Below are 19,652 nucleotides of genomic sequence, written 5' to 3' on the forward strand. Positions count from 1 at the left end.
ACAGATTCTTCTTGAGGATGAAATATATATGCTGATCTTGATTATAAATGCAGCAATTACTTTGAATTCTAGTGCTAATGTAAGACGACAGTCTATATTTGTATTTGCAAAACTGTCAACAGTGCCAAAGAAGCACTTCAAAAAATTGAATTTATAATATTTATTAATATATTGATGTAAATCCTAATAATCCTAAATATTCAGAAACTTAAATGCAATGATGTGAGGCTTGACTCGGGAGAGGATGTTGATTTCATTATGTAATTGCTTATGGGCTTTCTACATTGTTGTTTTAAAAATCTCAATCAAATGCCTGTTCACAACACCTCATTTAACAGAAAACTAATTTGATGTATTAGGAGAATCTTACAGATTTCTCTAATCTTTTATGTTTCTTGTATGACCTATCCCTTTATATTTAATAAACTACATTCTCATTGGCATTCTTATTAGCTCATTTCTCCTGCCTTTTTTCCACCTGTTATACTCTTACAGGCCTCTTTTTTTGTGTTTTTGTGTGTTTATCAAATTTTTTCTAAATAAGATATATACATCATTTAATTTTTCTTTACATGTTTTTGTATTTCTCTTACCAGGTGTTAGGTTCTTATTGGCATCAATATGATTTTTAACATTTTGAAAAAATTCTAAATAAGTTCAAGAAATCAATTGTTTTATAGCACTTTTAAGATTTTTTTATATAGCATCTGTAGGTATTTATACTATTTTTTAATAATACAAATTAATATTGGGTTGTTTTAAAATGTAAAAGTTGACTACCAGATAATGACTTAATTTTTATAAGCTGCAGAAGCTGAAAAAAAGATCTCCTAATTTTGGAGATGTTGATGATCTTGAAGGTACTCCGTCATTAATAAATCCTAAAGCTTTCTGTATTTTAAGTAATGTGTTTGGCTTATTCCACATTTTTTTTTTTTTTTTTAATAATTTCCTGTAGGTAATGCCGATGACCCATTAGCTGACCTCTCAGAAGTATTAAATACAGAAGATGATATTCTAGGAATACTTTCTGATGATTTAGTAAAATCTACAGATCATTCAGGTATGTGAAACTCTGTCATTACTTCTGTTTTATCCCATTATCGTGTTTTAAACCTTAATCATTAATTGAAGTTTTCTGAATTTTTTGGGAGAAATTTCATGCTATTTCCTTTGAGTTGGTTCTGTTTTCCTACTTATATGGGTAAAGTATTTGTTCTTGTGTCTTACACTAGGAATCTTTTTGGATGTGTACATACACTGAATTTCTCCCATTCTCTTGATTTTGTTCTGTTTCTCTCCCTCACTCTCCTGCTTTATTTCTCTTGCTCTTCCTTGTCTGCACTTAATATCTCACAGAATCTCTCCTTAGATTTTTCAGTCTCTATGTTTGGGATCACTTTTCTTTTTTCTCTCTTATGATAATCATCCATTTTATTTGGTTTGGGTCTTGTAGGTCTTGATTTATGCACTTTCCAGGTTGAGAACTCACCTTCCCCATTTGGTAAGAATCCACATAATGGATGAACCATGACTAGAAGTAGTTTTTTTTTTCCTAGTGACTTCAGCAAAACAACCTATATATGCATGCACAAATATTAGTAGTGCTTTCTTATTACTAATTCATGCTTCCATTTTCCACTGTTTTCCATAGTTAAAACAATTTAATTTGTAATTTTCTGTGACCTGGATTGAATACTAAAAATAGTTTAAAAAGTGAAAAACTATTTTTTTGCCTGACTGTGTTTCCTTAATATATTCTCTTGCCTGTTTGTTGTTTGTCTTAACATTAAATACTTGATTCATAAAGCTATAGTACAATATTTTGTTAATTTTTGGTTTGAAATTTTTTTGTTGCCGTTTAAACAATAGCAGTATAGTAAAAATCCTCTCCAGAGACTTTCCTCAGTAGACATTAATTAATCTCAAATTAGAAGGTAACCAATTAAAATTGACAATTGCATAAAAGGAAAAGAAAAGGAAAAATTTTCAATTTACATTGTTTTTATGCCCAAAATTCATCCAGTCTCCCTTTATCCTCTTCTTGCTTCCTTAAAATTTAATAGTATAATTTTATGAAGATGATAGTGTCTCTAAAACTGATTATATGCAGTAGATTCACTTTTTTTTTTTTTTTTTTTTTTTTTTTTTTTTTTTTTTTTTGTATATCAATAGGTATTTGAGTTTGCTAGTGAATATGAAATTTATCTCCCTTTCTGCAAAGTAGGCATAGTAGGATTTCAACAGCAAAAGCAGTATTATTTTTTTCAGGTTAAGGTTCTGAATTTTAGTATCAATTACATTGTTAGTTTTCTTGTGGATATATTCCATCTGGTAATGTAAGATGTTTTTTCCTCAAGATTAGTCTGAGTTGATCATTTTTTATTTGCAATGTTTTTGTTTTTTCTGTTCATGAAATTCATTTTTAATGAAGAATTGTTTAAAACTGCTGCAAATATAACATGCAAACAATATGCATAATGTTCTTATAAAACTAATTTGTTGCTTTCTAAACAAAACTTCAAAGTAATTGCAAGTTTTTGTTTGTAAACTTTAAAATCAGGAATCTTCTGATAATGTAAAGTCAGATAATGTGATTTTATTTTAGTTAAATTGCTATATATTAATATCACATTTTTTAATATAAGTCACATATCCATTAAATTCATTGTCTGATTTAATGTTTCATTTCTTTAGCTGGCCTAGATATTGGTTCCATCTCTGATGATCCTTCCTCTTTGCCTCAGCCTAACGTTAATCAAAGTTCACGGCCATTGAGTGAAGAGCAACTAGATGGCATCCTCAGTCCTGAACTAGACAAAATGGTCACAGATGGTAAAATATTTGCCCTACATCTAGGCTTTCTAAAAGACATGAGTAAATACAATTTTCAAAGATTTCTGCATGCTTTAATTCTTCATTTAACATGCATTCCTTCACATGAATTAAATTTAATACTATTTTTCACATAAATGTCTAAATATGATAACTAATTTCTTTTTGTAAAACTTCATTTTAGGAGCAATTCTTGGAAAATTATATAAGATCCCAGGTATGTATTCCTATACTTTTTGTTTGTAGAGTCTTTATCCTCCTAATAATACTTCCAACAATTCATACTTCAATTGCTATTTCTTTTTCAGAGCTTGGAGGAAAAGATGTTGAAGACTTGTTCACGGCTGTACTGAGTCCTGCTACCACTCAGCCAACCCCATTGCCACAACCTCCACCACCACCACCACAATTAATTCCATTACACAATCAGGGTATGTTCTGATTTGCTACATTTTTTTCCACCAGTCTTTGTATGTTTTATAATTTAATGACAAGAGAATATTGTTACTGACTGAACTATACCCACTGGGATATTATTGAAAGAATGTTGAATATTAATGTCTAGAGAAGATTTATGTTCTGTAAGTCTGTTTGAACTTATTTCTGGGGCTTACTCTTTCTAGAATTCAGTCCATCTATGCTCAACAAATGTTGGATAACCTGATTATCATTTTGCCCAAGATAATTTTATTTATTTATTATAGGATGGTATTATAATAATGTATTGCCATTTTTGAAAACTCTTTGCAGGCATACATGTAATTTGTGTTGCATTTTATTTGATACTCAGTCCTGTCTTATAGCCAGGTTAGACTGCTGATCCTTCAGTTCTCGGTCTAATTAGATATTAGCTCCTGTACTTTTGATGAATCTACTCTGAATCTTTTGTCAGATGTATTTTTTCATTTTCTAGTTTTTAGTATTTATAGTTGAAAATTCATTGAGCTTTCCTTTGTGGGATGATATGAGATTCTATTTATCTAGGGTCTTTGGTGATTCCCTTACTGATTATTTTTATTTTCTTAAGGATAAGTGGAGGGGGAGAGTTAGTAGCCTCCCTATTTTCTGTTATCTATACATTTATAAGCAGAAAACAACATAATAAAAAATACACTTGAGTGTTCACTAATTAGTAATTTTCTTAAATTTATTCTTTTAATAGTGCAATTAAGTTAAAAGAAAACCTGATTTCTAAAATTGTATTCTTTACCTCTCTTTGCATACTAATTATTTTATGTTATACAAATAACCTCACTTAACTTTAACTCAGTTCCCATACTCCCCTAAATAAGTAAATAAATAAATAATTTGGGTTGTTGTTGTTGTTGTTGTTCCTTTCTATTTATTTAATCATTCATTCACTTATTTATTCATTCTTTTATTTGAAGTTTTTTATTTTCAAAACATATGCAAGGATAATTTTTCAACATTGACCTTTGCAAAACTTTGTATTTTAATTTCCCCCCTTCTCTCAATCTCCCTCCCTTAGGTGTCAAGTAATCCATTATATGTTAAATATGGTGTGTAATTATATATATATATATATATATATATATATATATATATATATATATATATATATATATATATATATATATATATATATTGAATTAGGCAAGCATATTTATACAATTATTTTGCAGCACAAGAAAAATCTGATCAAAAAGGAAGGAAAATGAGAAAATAAAATTCAAGCAAATAACCACAAAAGAAGTGAAAATGCTATGTTGTAAGCCACACTGAGTTCCCAAAGCTCTCTCTCTCTGTGTAAATGGCTCTCATTGTCACAAAATCTTTGGATCTGGCTTGAATCATCTCATTGAGTAACCAAATTATAAAAGAGGAATGAGTCAAATAACTTTTAGAAACCATTACCTAATAAAAAATGAGAAGTAGACAAGCTGCCACAATTTATATTAGAGGAAATTTTATAACTTAATCCTTAAATCTAAAAAGAGAGAGAGTAAATGCTGCAGCATGTAAATGAAAAAGAAGAAGAAAAAAAGGAAAACTACTCCTTTCAATTTAATGGCAAAGGAAAACTCATCAAAGAACACACTAATGAAAAGAAAATTTAGAAAACCATTGAAGAAAAGTAGCAGCCAGTTTTATGGTTAAAAAGAAAAAAGAAGAAATCCTAATTACTAATATCAAAATTGAAAAAGATGCATGCACAGTCAATGAACATGTAATTAAAGCAATTATGTATAGAGGAGTTTGCTCAGTTGTAAAAAATGTATGTTTAAGACTTCCTTAAATAGAGAAATTGATTAACTTATAAATGAACTCAAAACAGGGGAATAAAAACCCAGACTAGATGGTTTCCAGTCAAACATTTTAAGAACAATTTATTCTAAAACTATATAAACTGTATTTTAAAAAATAGTTAAGAAAGGAATGCTCCCAAATTCTTTTCTGTGTTCCAAATATATTATTGATTGGTAACCTAAATCAAAGAGTCTCGTGACAAAATTGTACTCCAATTTCCCTAATTAATATTAGTGCCAAAAGTAATTTCAGTAGAAAATAAGAGTAGAGGGTTTTTTTTTAGTATCTTTCTATGACCAAGAACAAGCATTTTCTGTAATGAGTATTTATTGGAAACCTTTCCAGTAAAATCAGTTGTGAAATATCCACTGTTATTCCGTATTGTATTAGAAATTTTACTATGATGATATTGAAAAAAAAAGTAATTGGAGGAAGAATTATAAATAATGAAGATACAAAAAACAATCAATACAAGGTTGATTGTTTGATGGTTTACTTTGAATCAACTGAACAATAATGGCAGCAACTATCAACTTCCACAAAGTTGCAGGTTTTAAAGTAGCTCCATATAAATTACCATTTCTGTATATTACCAATAAATAATCAGAGAAAGGAAGAAGGGAAACTATTCAAAAGTACTTACTGGCACAGTATGAAACACATGAATCTACCTGCCGAGACATACATGGGAATTACATGAACATAATTACACAGCATTCTACACAGAAATAAAAACATCTCTGAAAGGTTAATGACTTATGAGTAGGTCTAGATAATCAAATAAAAATACCAGTATTATCTTAAACAATTGCCTTTTTCTGCGTCAGGCTAATCAAAATACCAAATAATTCTGTATAGCCATAATAACAATATTATTATTCCTTTAAAGGAAAAGTTAAAAATTAAATATAATTGAAATGGTTGGGGTTGAGGACATGTTAAAGAAAGGGTCCTCCCAGTACCATTTTAATCATATATATACATACACTCATCAATACAATTTGGTGTTTATATTATGCTTTATATTAGAAATAAGTGGTTGATCAATAGAATAGATTAATTGTATATAGAAACAAATGTGCACAATAACACAATAGAATTCTACAAATCCAAAGACCACAACTTTTAGGATAAGAGCTCAGTTATTTGAGAAAAACTATTGGGAAAGCTTGAGGATCCTAAACATCTTTATTAAACTTAAGAAATCCAGTTGATATAAAACCTTTTCTAAAACACAACTTTTTACTCCCTAATATTGAGAGGACATGAATATGTGAATATGGTCATAGATCATTTCAACCAAATTGCTCTTGATTTTTCTCTCCTTTATAAAGAATATATCTCTGCATTAGAATTGGAGATGTAACTGTGTAGTTTTCCTATTGAATTGTGCTTAAAAAAAAAAAAAAAAAGTGAAACCAAAGAAATATTAGTGTTTGATGCAGATATTCATCATCATCCAGGTTTATCCAATTTTCAACTCTAATTTGAACTCTTATTTCATGTTTGTTCTATGGTTCAGATGTCACTAAATTCTCTAGTCAGGATGTATACACTCACATTATATGTGACATTTTGTGCTTCTTCCCCAATGGCCTTATTTAAATCTATTATATATCCATATATTTATCATGAGAATATCTGACATTTGTTAAGAGTCATATTTATACAAAGTACCATATACAGATTTGATGAATGTGATTTTGAATGGCATGTAATTTGAGGTTACCTCTTACACATTTGAAAAACGTTCTTATGCTCTGCACCAGTCCTCAGAGTTCTCAAGACTCTTGATGCTTGAGTGAGAAGTTTGGAGTAGTGTAATACTGATTATTTTTGTTTGTTTTTTAAGTAGAATTTTTGTAACCTTTAGTTCATAATTCTTTTAGACTGTTACCAGACCCCATTCTCACTGAAGATGTTTTGTTTCTTGCTTGTGATTTGTTACGAAACATCATATCATCATTTGTGACATCATAGGGATGACATATAAGAAAAGAAGGCTGGTAGATTAATTCATTTGTATAGTTGCCTTTTACAAATAATCATTTCAAAAAGTAAATGATGTTTAGCTGGTTTTGCACCTCTCAGAGAGAGGAAAATAAATTTTCATTTATTCATTCATCCATAGAAACATTTCTTGGAAAATAATGTTTATCATTTTTTAAATAAGAAGCCACATTTGTAGACTCTTGAGTGTGAATTTTATAGAAAATCCTGTTAATTGAAAGAATAAATAAACCTTGTACAAAAGAATTGTTATAATACAAATGTAAGCACTTAAATTAATTTTTTCTCAAAAATATTTTTTTCTCATCCCAATTAGATGGAGTTTTTTCTCGTATGCCTCTTATGAATGGTCTTATTGGACCTAATCCTCTTCTCCCGCCTAATTCTTTGACTCCTGGAAATGGAATAGGAACTTTCTCCTCTATAACACAGTCCCCATATACTGATACCAGGTAAATAATTTCACAACTTTCTGTAGAATCTTGGTGATTAAAGATTTATAGACTATAGATTATAGATTGTGTCTGTGAATTGGTATATAGATGTAGCTAATTCATATGGTGGTAAGAAATTTTTATTTCTTGCTAAAGAGAACAAAACAAAATCTTACGGTTTTGTCCTGGTAGTCTAAACATATCTCATTAGACCATGTAGGAATAATTTATGCCATGAAACTGAGATGTGCATTTTTACAGGGATAAAAATCCTCCCTTGAATCCAATGGGGAATGATCCTCATATTTCTTGGCCATCATCAGCTCCAACTATGGAAGGAGAAGGTGACACTTTGTCTAACACCCAGAGAAGCACTCTCAAATGGGAGAAAGAAGAGGCATTAGGTGAAATAGCAACGGTGGCACCTGTTCTCTATACCAATATCAACTTTCCCAACCTCAAGGAAGAATTTCCAGGTCAGTTGGCATATTAATTAATTAAATTAGTTTATATTTCTGTTCCCTATCGAGCTTATTAGGTCAGGTTCATGCATTTTATACAAGTATTAAGGCCTTTGGTTTTGCCATCTAAACCTCTATCAGAGATCTCCTTCTGTCCCTCCGAGTCTAGCTTTCAATTTCTTTATCTCTATTTGGTGAAGAAAGACTAGGGGATGGATAAAATTTCTTTAAGCCTTCCCCTTCTGTAATTGTGAAGTCATAGATTTCTTGACATTTTTTGCCCCATTAGCTCCATATTTCTTAACTGCATTCTTTTTTTTTTTTTTTTTTTTCCTGAGACAACTGTTTCATGAAGTTACATTTTATACTAAGAAGACTTGTCATTACTATCAATTTTTAATAATATTAATAATTAATTTTGTTTTTAATTACTATCATTAATTCACTTTGGGAAAAACACTTTGTTAGCTTTTTGGAAATGTATTGGAATGGCCATAAACTTCAGGCTAGAAGATCAATTGAGAATTTCTAATACTAATTTAGGTAAGAACTATTATGATCCTGAATACTGGAAGTTGGCTGACCTTATCAATGAAAATAAGGGAATTTGTTGTGAGACATGTTGTGAAATTTGAACAGAAAACTAGGAACTGACTGAAGATGTGTAGTGAGTAGTTAAGAATGATACTGAAGTTTAATCCCTGCTTCCTTGTGAAGATCATGGTACTCCTTATGGAAAGATTTGAGGGTCTAGTAGAAAAAAATTAGGTTTGGTTTTATGGGTTTTTTCCTTTGTCCTTTTTTTTCCCCCCAGCTTCTCTTTGCCTGTTCATTTTGAAAGCTCTACAAGATATCTGGTTCAATATGTTCAATAGACAATTCATGATCCAGGATTAAAGTTGAGGAGTGAAATTGGACTGAATATGTTGATGTATTAGACTGCAACAAAGGGCTTATAATAGTATTTCTAGATGACAGTTTAATTCTAGATGACAGTGAACAGCAGCAAACCCATATAGGACAGGTGTAGAGTGTTGTTGAAAAATAGGAGCCTTAGATCAGTAGGCATGGCAGCTTGACATGAAAGACATGAAGACCTTGACATGAAAGACTTGACATTTTCAAGACCTGAAAAGGTTTGAGCTGCTAGTCTTTGTGAAGAAAGCAAAGTATTTTTATATGTATGTGTCTGCCTATCCAGACAGCATTGCTAGAATTATCATTTCAGTCATAGCGAAAGGAACTAAGATTAAATGATTTGTCTACAACTATATAGCTTATTGGTGCAAACTATGGGATAGGAGCAGTATTATCTTATGAGTCCAGGTGGATCACTAGACACTACACAGCACTTTACTTTTCATGATGGCTTACTCAATACCTCAACAGCACAGTTCATTTTGATGTTGAAACATAAAGTAGGACTTAATAATTTTATTTGTATTATTATAATAATTTTTTTTCTCGTTACAAATTAAGGAATCAATCTGAATTCCAATTTTGCTCTCTTTTTCTAATGTTTAAACTAAAACCACTTCCTATATATGTTATTCATAATAAAGAATAATTATAACCATTTTGTAAGATAATTATAACCTATCACTTGTCATATGAATGGAAAGATAGATGAATGGATATAGCTATTTGAATTAAAATCAAACTTATTCCACCAGTGTAGTCACTGTGAAAGACAAGTCATAAATCTTCTCTTGTTTGTGCCCCCCATTTTTATTTGGCTCAATGGATTATTTTTTTAAATGTATTGTGCGGTTCAGCATCATGCTATAAACTTTTCTAACTGGCTTTCCCCCTCTCTCCCCACCATTTATTTAGAATTTTATTAAGTCGTTTTTCAAGTTTTGGATTCCAGATTCTCTCCTTTTAACCCTCTCCCCTTTCTCCTCCCATTGAAAAGGAAAATAATTCAGTGTGAGTCCTGTAAAGTATTTGCATAATAATCAGGTTGTGAAAGAAAACATAGGGAGCGCCCTCAAAAAAAAAAAAAAAAACAACATACAAAAAAAATAAAGTTCAGAAAAAATGCTCTAATTAGTATTTATACACCCACTTTTTTGTCATTATTGTTTCCATAATCTTTAATTTTTGGAACGCCTTTAATATCAAATATACTTCTTTCCAGTATATACTTATATTTTCTTCATCAAATTTGATTTTATAATTATCAATTAATTGATGAAATTACTAGAATGATCTTCTCCCCTTTCCTCCCCACCAAACCAATGGAATTATGAGGATTTAAATGCATTTTTTTTTTTTTAATGTTTAAAATTCATTTGCTTCCAGTATGATTTCCATTATGGTGAATTCTCATTGTGATACTTGTTTAGACAAGCATTATTGTTTGATGTGGATTGAACTTATGTGGCTCCAATTATAAGTATCCAAAATATTTAACCTTTTATTTTTTGAGAACATTTTCTATGTATGAAGATATATTCCAACTTCTATGCAGACATTACTAAATGTGTTTTGTATCCTCCATAATTCCAAATCATAATTTTGAATATGTTATCCAGAACTCAAAATCCTGTCTGTCCAACCTTGATTGCTCTTAACGATTCAAGGTTACACGTGGTTGCCAATGCAAAAGGTTCCTCCCCTCTTTGAACCTGTTCTTTTTTGTTTTAGATTGGGCCACAAGAGTGAAGCAGATTGCTAAATTGTGGAGAAAAGCAAGTTCACAGGAAAGAGCTCCATATGTGGTACTTTAAAAATGATTGTCTTATTTCTATGATGTATAATGTCATTTATGTCATTTTGAAGTCTTAGGAATACAAAAATATATTGTTTTAATATTCCTATTGTTAAATGTGGTTTTGCTTTAAAAGTTATTTTTTTACATCATTAGGTTTTAATGTAGACATGTTTTGATAAGCTAGTTTTTAAAAAGCTGTTGAAGCTTGAAAATCAGCTACTTTTTACACATTAATTTTAAAAATTAACTACTCCTTTTTCTAAAGGACAGCATGCATGGAGTATAAATGTCGGTTTTTCTGATATTTAATATGAACTTAATTTTATTTCTGGTTTTTTTCCTTTTAATTGGCTTTTAAAAATATTATAGAAAGCCCTTTCTGTTTTTGAGGAAAAGTGCCTTCTCTTACTCTCTTCTCACTTCTCTTTCCTATTTCACAACTAAGAGAACAGCCATGTTTTGTTTGGTCATTATTGGGGACAAGGATTTTGAGATTTCCTTGTAAATAGTTTGCCTATATTAATTTTGATTTCTTCTTATTGTTATTAAAATTTAAAAAGTTATTAAAATATTTTCTTTTCTAAGAAGTATCTATTTTGGATTCATATTAATGTTCATATGAATTTATGAAGTCTTTCTAACTCAATTGTTGTATATAGTACAAACTAAATTATAGCTTAGTTAATTGTGTTCTTGTTTTTGTTATGCATTTGTCTACTCTAAAAATAATATAACATGTTTAAACAGAGCTATCAACCTCTTTTAATAAAGGTATAAGATATCTTTATATTCTCTGCAATACCTGAACTTCACCATATTAGAGTAACAGGCCAATTTAATTAATTTTTGTTAGTCATTTTGCTGTTGATTCCATATCTTCAAATTGAGTGTATTAAGGGATTAGTGTTTAAATCTTTATTTTGTCTCCTTTCCTTCTGTCTAAACTAAAATTTTTCTCCATTACATTATATAAATCTTTTGTCTTTTAAAAGAAATGACATATATGTTCAGTATTACTTTCTTTTTTTCCTTGGGACTTTGCATCCATGCTCACTAGTGAATTATAGTAAAACCCTTTTCAAAACTTCATCTTCAAATGATTTAGAAAATGAAATATGGTGTCAGCAGTTTAGAGTATAGTATTTTTCATAGAAAAGACTATAAATCCTAAGATTTTTTTTAATTTCAAGGTTTTAATCATAATTTTTTCTGTGTGTTTATTTTAATTTACCTTAAATTACATTTTCTTTTCACATGTTGAAAAATAAATGACAATACTTACAGCTTAATATCTTGTCATTTTTTTTGTGTCCTTTTTTCACAAAGCAAAAAGCTAGAGATAATAGAGCTGCTCAACGGATTAATAAAGTACAGATGTCAAATGATTCCTTGAAGAGGCAGCAACAGCAAGACAATATTGATCCTAGCTCTCGTATTGACTCAGATCTTTTTAAAGATCCGTTAAAGCAAAGAGAATCTGAACATGAACAAGAATGGAAATTCAGACAGGTATGTATTTTTTTCATTCGTTTCAGGTAGAGGCAGTTTTGCTTTACTAAATAAAGTTATTTTTATTTTACTAACATGTTAGTATAGAAGGAAGTGGCCTGGAGTTTGAATTAGGAAGCCTGGATCATATACTTGTTCATTTTGTGACATTGGAAAAATGAAATTTCCAGGTTATTATATAGCAATAATAATTCCTGGAATATCCAGTTAACAGAAATACTACAAAGTACTCATAAATTGTAGTTCTCTGTATAAATATAAGTAGTTTCTTATTCTAAATTGAGTTTTGACCATATATAACCAAGTGATGTGTAGAATTATAGTTCTGAGTAGTCGAGAATAGCCAAGAAATTTGGTATTCACAAAACTATTTTTCTTCCATTTGGATCTTAATATATATTAAAATTATTCTTCATTCAAAAGTTGTTTGCCACAAGACCTACTCTGTAAATTTTGTTTCCTAAGTGCTATTGGGGATAAGTAACATATAATCCCTGCCCTCACAGTTTTTAAAATGCAGTAAAGAGAGTTTTTATCTAATAGTTATTTATAAACAGCAGCCAGAAAGACCAATTTTTTCTTTAGTGATGTTGATTATTAAATTTTTCATTTCTTTCTCCTCCTTTAACAGCAAATGCGTCAAAAAAGCAAACAGCAAGCAAAAATTGAAGCCACCCAGAAACTTGAACAAGTGAAAAATGAACAGCAGCAACAGCAGCAGCAGCAGCAACAGCAATTTGGTTCCCAATCACTTGTAAACCAGTCTGGGTCAGATACACCCAGCAGTGGAATACAAAGCCCTTTAACACCTCAGCCTGGTAACGGAAGTATGTCTCCTGCGCAGACATTCCACAAAGACCTGTTTACAAAACCACAACTCCCAGGAACTCCAACTACAGTAGCTTCAGATGATGTATTTCTAAAACCCCAAGTACCACCTCCTCCACCAGCCCCTGTTCGCATCCCAGTTCAGGACACCCTTCCTCAATCTCAGACTCCTCAGTCATCGTCATCACACATATTTTCATCAGGTTCTTCAGGCACACGTCCCCTGTCTCCAGTAGATCCTTATGCTAAAATGGTGGGAACCCCTAGACCACTTACGGGGGCTCAGAACTTTCCTAGAAGGAATTCTGGTATACCAGTGGAAACTTGCCCCACTTCTTTATCTCGATCTATTCAAGTTACTGAGACAACAGCAAGTAGGCTTTCTTCTGTCAGGGATGTATGTTCTTCCTCATCAGCTAGTAGTGATCCCTATGCAAAACCCCCAGACACACCCAGGCCTGTAGTGACTGATCAGTTTTCTAAACCTCTGGGTATACTGAGGCCCCCCATTGGCATGGAACAAACTGGAAAAAATTCTTTAACAGCTGGAACTAATGATCCTTTCACTAAACCATCTCCTAGGACTGACAGGTTTCAAAGACAACGGATACCTGATCCATATCCGCGACCTGCCCTGACACCTGCCCCTGTTGATAGCAGTACTGTCCCTTTTAAGCCTCCAATACACCCACCTCAGTCCCCACAAGATCCTTTTGGTTCAGTGCCACAAACACCAAGACGAATGTCTGTTGACCCTTATGAAAGGCCTGTTCTGACACCAAGGCCAGTAGACAATTTTCCCCATAATCCGTCTAGTGATCCATATGGTCAGCCTCCCCATACTCCACATGCTGCAATGAATGACTCTTTTGCCCATCCTTCAAGGTCTTTTTCTCAATCTGGGACTATGTCCAGGCAAACTTCTCAGGACCCTTATTCCCAGCCTCCAGGAACTCCTCACCCTCTTGCAGATGCTTTTCCCCAATCCTCAGGAACACCTCGGCCCATTAAGGACCCCTATTCCCAGCCTCCTGCAACTGGACGGCCCACCACTATTGATACATATATTCAGCAGTCTTCTACACCTATACCTTCTGCACAGACAGATTTGTTTGTTCCCTCATCCAGTAATCAAAGACATTCTGATCCTTATGCTCACCCTCCTGGAACACCAAGACCTACCGTGACTGGTCCTTATTCACAGGTATCAGCACCTCCAAGACCAGGCATTCCAGAAAGTTTTAATAGATCTCCCTTGACAAGACCAGGGCCTGTGCCAAATCAAGATACTTTCCTACAGGCATCACAAAACAGAGGACCAACTTTACCAGGAACTTTTGTAAGGCCATCAGATACATGTTCTCAGACACCAAGGCCACCAGGTCCTGCTTTGCCAGAAACATTTAGCCATGTTCCACCATCCCCGGCTCATGACCCTTATGATCAGCCTCCAATGACTCCAAGACCACAGTCTGATTCTTTTGGAAGTAGTCAAATTAGTCATGATGTTGATCAGCCAAGACCAGGATCAGAAGGAAATTTTACTGCATCTTCAAATTCTCCAATGAATTCTCAAGGACAGCAATTTTCTGCTATCCCTCAAATTCCTGGTCCTGCACCAGCTTTAGCGGGAACAGATTCGCAGAATACCACAAATATGTCTCCAGCAGATACAGAAAAGCTCAGACAGGTAAGCTATTTTTACAGTCACAGTGCTTAAAGTATGTTAATGTTACTTGGAACAAAATGTATGATTCTTTTTCTTTTTTTTTAACCTAAATTTAATTATGATGTAAAAGCATTTCAAGTCTTTGAAGTTGCAATAGCCTTTCCACCTTTGAAGATGGAAAGAATGAAATTTTGAGTCTAAAGATGACTGTTAAAATCTGTTTTCAGTTATTGAGTGTGACTTTGGCAAATCATTTTACCAGATTAAACTTCAAATGGCTTTATCTGTAAAACAAGAGAGTTAGATGACTTTTGAAATAGTATTCAAATGTTTGTCACATGAATTATACCAAGTTCATTGGAGAACAGGAAATATGATTAAATGCTAAGTCTCTCTTTATTTGTAGTAACATTCCTTATGGTCAGTTTTCTGATTTGTAAATCTTTAGGTGAAAATGGTTTTTGAATGGCAAAGGCACTTCCTGGCTAAGAATAAGGCCTGGCTGTCACTTCTTGTAAGCCACGGCAAACCTGAGGCCCCGTTCCTTGATGGTGTTGCTTCTTTTTGAAAACTCTGGATATTTGGAAGCTGTCTATTGTTAGGCTTATGCAGGAAATGTCTCTTTAGCAAACTTGTTTCTCGTTGTGAATCCATCAACCTGGCCCTTTTTTCCCTAACCAGAGGCAGAAGTTGCGGGAAATCATTCTTCAGCAGCAACAACAGAAAAAAAATGCTCTCCGGCAAGAGAAAGGATTACAAGACCCTGGGTCTCTGCCACATTGGCAACCAGAAAATCTCAATCCACTTTTTAATAGGCCGCCACCTCCTTATCCTGGGAACATCCGAGCTCCTGTTGCCCCACCCAGCGGACCTCGATTTCCTCTTTTCCCAAAAGAGCAGCGAGGACCGTTTCCTTCTGATGTTACTGGCATGGGAATGAGGCATCATGGACTAAGGTAACGCTTTATTTTGTAGCCAGCTCCAGGTTTTTAAACAACTAATGCAGAAATTTTAGTTACTGTGGCTTCTACCTGCTTCACCATCTCCTTTTTAATGAAAATGCCAAAAATAACTTTTTTCTTTTTGCTGTTACTGTGCAGAAATTTGCAAGAAAACAAGATTTTTTTTCCCCCAAAAAATGGATATATGGCTTTCTTAATTGAAATTTTATAGTACCCCATTTTAATTTGTCAAATCAGTCTCATAATGACTAAAGTCAAACAAAAAAGTCAGTTAATGCAATCTATGACATTCACCTATAATGTGGTAGCAGTTGTCTGGTTTTATATTTTAAAAGGAGTTTCTAAATAAATGAATTTGAGGCTGAATAAATGTTTTAAGGCAATTTTCATTAAAAAAAAAAAGTGGACTATAAAGGTAAATACATTGTGTTTTACTTCTTAGCTTCTAAACATTATCTTGTCTCTTCTCTCTGATCCTGTGTCTTATTCAGTTATTTAAATGACGTCTTCTTGGCAATATTTCCATGCCGTCACTTGCTTCAACTTCATGTCTATGTTCAAACAAATCACAAATCCACCCCTTCTGTAAAGACAGTAAATCTTTTAAATCTAAACATATTTATCCCTTGAAATTGTTTTAACCTATCACCCCATGATAAATTTTTGCTGTAGGTTTTTAGTCATTTGTTTTATTTACTTTTCTTTGTCCTAACTCTGCATTTGTATTGTCTTTGTATTTAATAGTTGCTTTTTATTTTTCAAAATGCATGAAAAGATAGTTTTCAACATTCACCCATATAAAACCTTGTGTTCCAAATTTTTCTCCCTCCTTACATCTCCCTTCTCAAACAAAGCAATATACATTAAATATGTACAATTCTCCTAGATTTCAGTTACAAATACTAATTCTTTTATGTCATATCTGACAAACTGCATTCATACAGGTATATAATCATTCCTAATTTTTGTTGTTGTTGTTGTTGTAGGGCCTAATGGGGCTATTAATTTTGTATTTAAAATTTGTTTAATTATTTTCCTTCTAACTACAAGTTTTAGCCATATTCCTTAAGTCATATATGTTAATTTTCTGAATTATATGTCTCTTTAGATTTGGATTCCCTGGTGGGGGCCATGGTCCACCATCAAGCCAGGAACGTTTCCTTGTGCCGTCTCAGCAAATGCAAGGTCCTGGAGTTCCTCCACAGCTTCGAAGATCATTGTCTGTAGATATACCCAGACCCTTGAACAGCTCACAGATGAATAATCCAGTTGGACTTGCTCAGCATTTTCCACCCCAGGGTATGCAAGTTCAACAGCATAATATACTGGGTCAAGCATTTATTGAATTGAGGCACCGAGTCCCTGATGGAAGACCACGGCTTCCCTTCAATATTTCTGCTAGTAATGTCATGGAGCCAAGTTCCCAACACCTCAGGCATGGGAACATTATGCAACGGCCAGACTTTCAAGGTCCAAGACACACAGATCCAGTCAGACGGACACCTCAATGTGTAACTAATCAGTTAGCAATACCTACAAACTTGGACCATATACAGCCATCTCAACAAGAGTCAGGCCAAACTCTCCACCCATCTCCTCTGGCCTTACGTTCTTTGAGTCATCCCTCTGGAAACGATTTTGTAGGGAATTCTCTGCCAACTCCAGTATCATCTGATGAATCTAGTAATTTACAGATATCCAGCCAGCCACCTGATAGCCTGGAAGAAAAACTCGATCCTGATGATCCTTCTGTAAAAGATATAGATGTCAAAGATCTTGAAGGGGTTGAAGTCAAAGATTTGGATGATGAAGATCTTGAAAATTTAAATTTGGATTCAGAGGATGGCAAAGGTGATGAATTAGATACCTTAGGTAATCTGGAAACAAATGATCCCAATCTTGATGATCTCTTGAGATCAGGAGAATTCGATATTATTGCATATACTGATCCTGAACTTGACTTAGGTGATAAGAAAAGTATGTTTAATGAGGAATTGGATTTAAATGTCCCAATTGATGACAAATTGGATGTGCAGTGCAAAACTGATGAACCAAAAAAGAATGAAAAAATTGGCAAGATTCTAGTCTCTTCTGACAAACACTCTCCAAAGAAAAAATCCATTATCAGTGAGATAAAAACAGAAGTACTCTCTCCAAATTCACAACAGGAAGCAAAATCTGAAAAAGATAAAAGTGAGAACAGTGCAAACATTGCCTGCACTCAGCTTTCTACAGAAACTGAGTTAAACAAAGGAGAAAAGACTTGTGCAGTAACTTGCAATCAAGATCTAATTGATAATAGGACTAATCAAGAAAATGTTGGGTCAAATACAAATGTACAAGGATCTACTAAGATGCCTACAGAAGATCTAATAAGTGCCTGTAGCATAACTGAATCTACTCCAGTTCTCTCAAGTTTACTTGCTAATGAGAAATCTGATAATTCTGATATACAGCCATTGGCATCTCCTCCACCTTCTTTGCCAGCTACTCAGTCTAACCATGTGTCAAGTTTGCCTGCAACTTTAATACCATCTTCTGGACCAGTTTTAGACCACACAATGAATTCCAATATGACTGTAGTCTCCAGAATGAACCATACCTTTTCTCAAGGTATGACTATAAATCCAGGATTTGTCCACAATCAATCAGCAAATCACAGTTTTGGGACAGGACAACCTAATAATCAGGCTGTCCCTGTAGCAAATCCATCTGGTCCAAGTAGCATGTCTGGTTCCCAGCAGTTACTCCTTCCTCAGTCAGTGGCTCAGCAGAATAGAGAAAGACCTCTTCTACTAGAGGAACAACCACTTCTTCTCCAGGACCTTTTGGATCAAGAAAGACAGGAACAGCAACAGCAGAGACAAATGCAAGCCATGATTCGCCAACGATCTGAACCATTCTTCCCCAATATTGGTATGAATTCCATAGGATCTTTTTTTTTTTTTTTTTTTTTTTTTTTTTCTTTTTAAATAAAATATTTGATTCAAAGGAGTAGCCATTAAGAATGAGAAGTTTGAGTCAATTCAAGACCTACTGTTGGTATTGTATATTTCATTCTTTATAATATTGATATCATTTGTTTTTCTCTCTCCTTTATTGATAGATAGCCTTATCTCTTTCTCTATCTAGAAAATCATCAATCAGAAAAAAGAATGGAAAAAACCCAAACCTTTCCTAGATGTCACTGAGTCTGGCAATATACAGCGGTTCCTACTCATAGTCTCTTACATATGTAAAGAAAAAAACACTGCTTTTTTTCAGTTCTTTCTTAGGGTCATAATTACATAGGACTTAGAAGGAAAAACAAAGAAATCCCTAAAACTTTAAATTATGTGCATATATACATACATACATATAGTCATTTGGTTTATTAGGTTATATACTTCTCTGCATTTTTCATATCTTATTTCATAGTATAGCAGTATATATTCATATGCAGTATAAAAAAGGAACTCTATTGTATCCTTATGATGTTTACTCAGATGTCATGAAGATCAGAGCTTTGAGTTTCTTGGACATTATCCCTATATAAACTTTAATTGATCTTATAGTTATAACGTTGAAACAAGAATAATCAAAATCGAGTAGTGTTCCTTTGCCTGTTGTTTCCTTAAAGAGGTTTCCCCTCCCCCCCCTGTGTATGATTGCTGGATTTAAATTTGTTACAATTAAAAAAATTTTTTAACTATTAATTATATATATTATATAATTATATAATTAACTAAATGATCAATATGAAAATATAAGGACTCCCTATCTCAAGTAAATAATAAAATATTTTAACTTTCTTCAGTGGTTTACTTGATGAAAGGACAAGCTTCAAGCACACGCATGTGTGGTCACATAGATAGATGGAAATATAATATTCCAAAGAAATTTCTTAACGTACTCAATTCATAGGGGACATTTGGAGTTAGAAACCAGAGCTTTCTCATTGAGGCATAATTTTTTTTTTTT

The 19,652-nt window shown here is 32.8% G+C and overlaps 1 protein-coding gene across 13 annotated transcripts in view; it reads left to right on the forward strand.

Moving 5' to 3' along the window:
- KMT2C (lysine methyltransferase 2C) overlaps positions 1–19,652 on the forward strand; it is a 243,898-nt gene that overhangs the window by 175,502 nt on the left and 48,744 nt on the right. For 10 of the 13 annotated variants that reach the window (XM_074267425.1, XM_074267415.1, XM_074267418.1 and 7 more), the window contains 12 exons: positions 959–1,063; positions 1,457–1,504; positions 2,698–2,877; positions 3,020–3,052; positions 3,144–3,266; positions 7,430–7,565; positions 7,809–8,023; positions 10,658–10,731; positions 12,051–12,233; positions 12,865–14,751; positions 15,412–15,686; positions 16,801–18,608. In XM_074267425.1, coding sequence (XP_074123526.1) covers positions 959–1,063; positions 1,457–1,504; positions 2,698–2,877; positions 3,020–3,052; positions 3,144–3,266; positions 7,430–7,565; positions 7,809–8,023; positions 10,658–10,731; positions 12,051–12,233; positions 12,865–14,751; positions 15,412–15,686; positions 16,801–18,608 — 5,067 coding nt within the window. The remainder of the gene's footprint in view (positions 1–958; positions 1,064–1,456; positions 1,505–2,697; positions 2,878–3,019; positions 3,053–3,143; positions 3,267–7,429; positions 7,566–7,808; positions 8,024–10,657; positions 10,732–12,050; positions 12,234–12,864; positions 14,752–15,411; positions 15,687–16,800; positions 18,609–19,652) is intronic. The other 3 variants (XM_074267428.1, XM_074267422.1, XM_074267423.1) reach the window with 2 other exon arrangements.

The sequence above is a fragment of the Sminthopsis crassicaudata genome, chromosome 5 (genome assembly GCF_048593235.1).
Source record: "Sminthopsis crassicaudata isolate SCR6 chromosome 5, ASM4859323v1, whole genome shotgun sequence".
NCBI classification, from domain to species: Eukaryota; Metazoa; Chordata; class Mammalia; order Dasyuromorphia; family Dasyuridae; genus Sminthopsis; species Sminthopsis crassicaudata.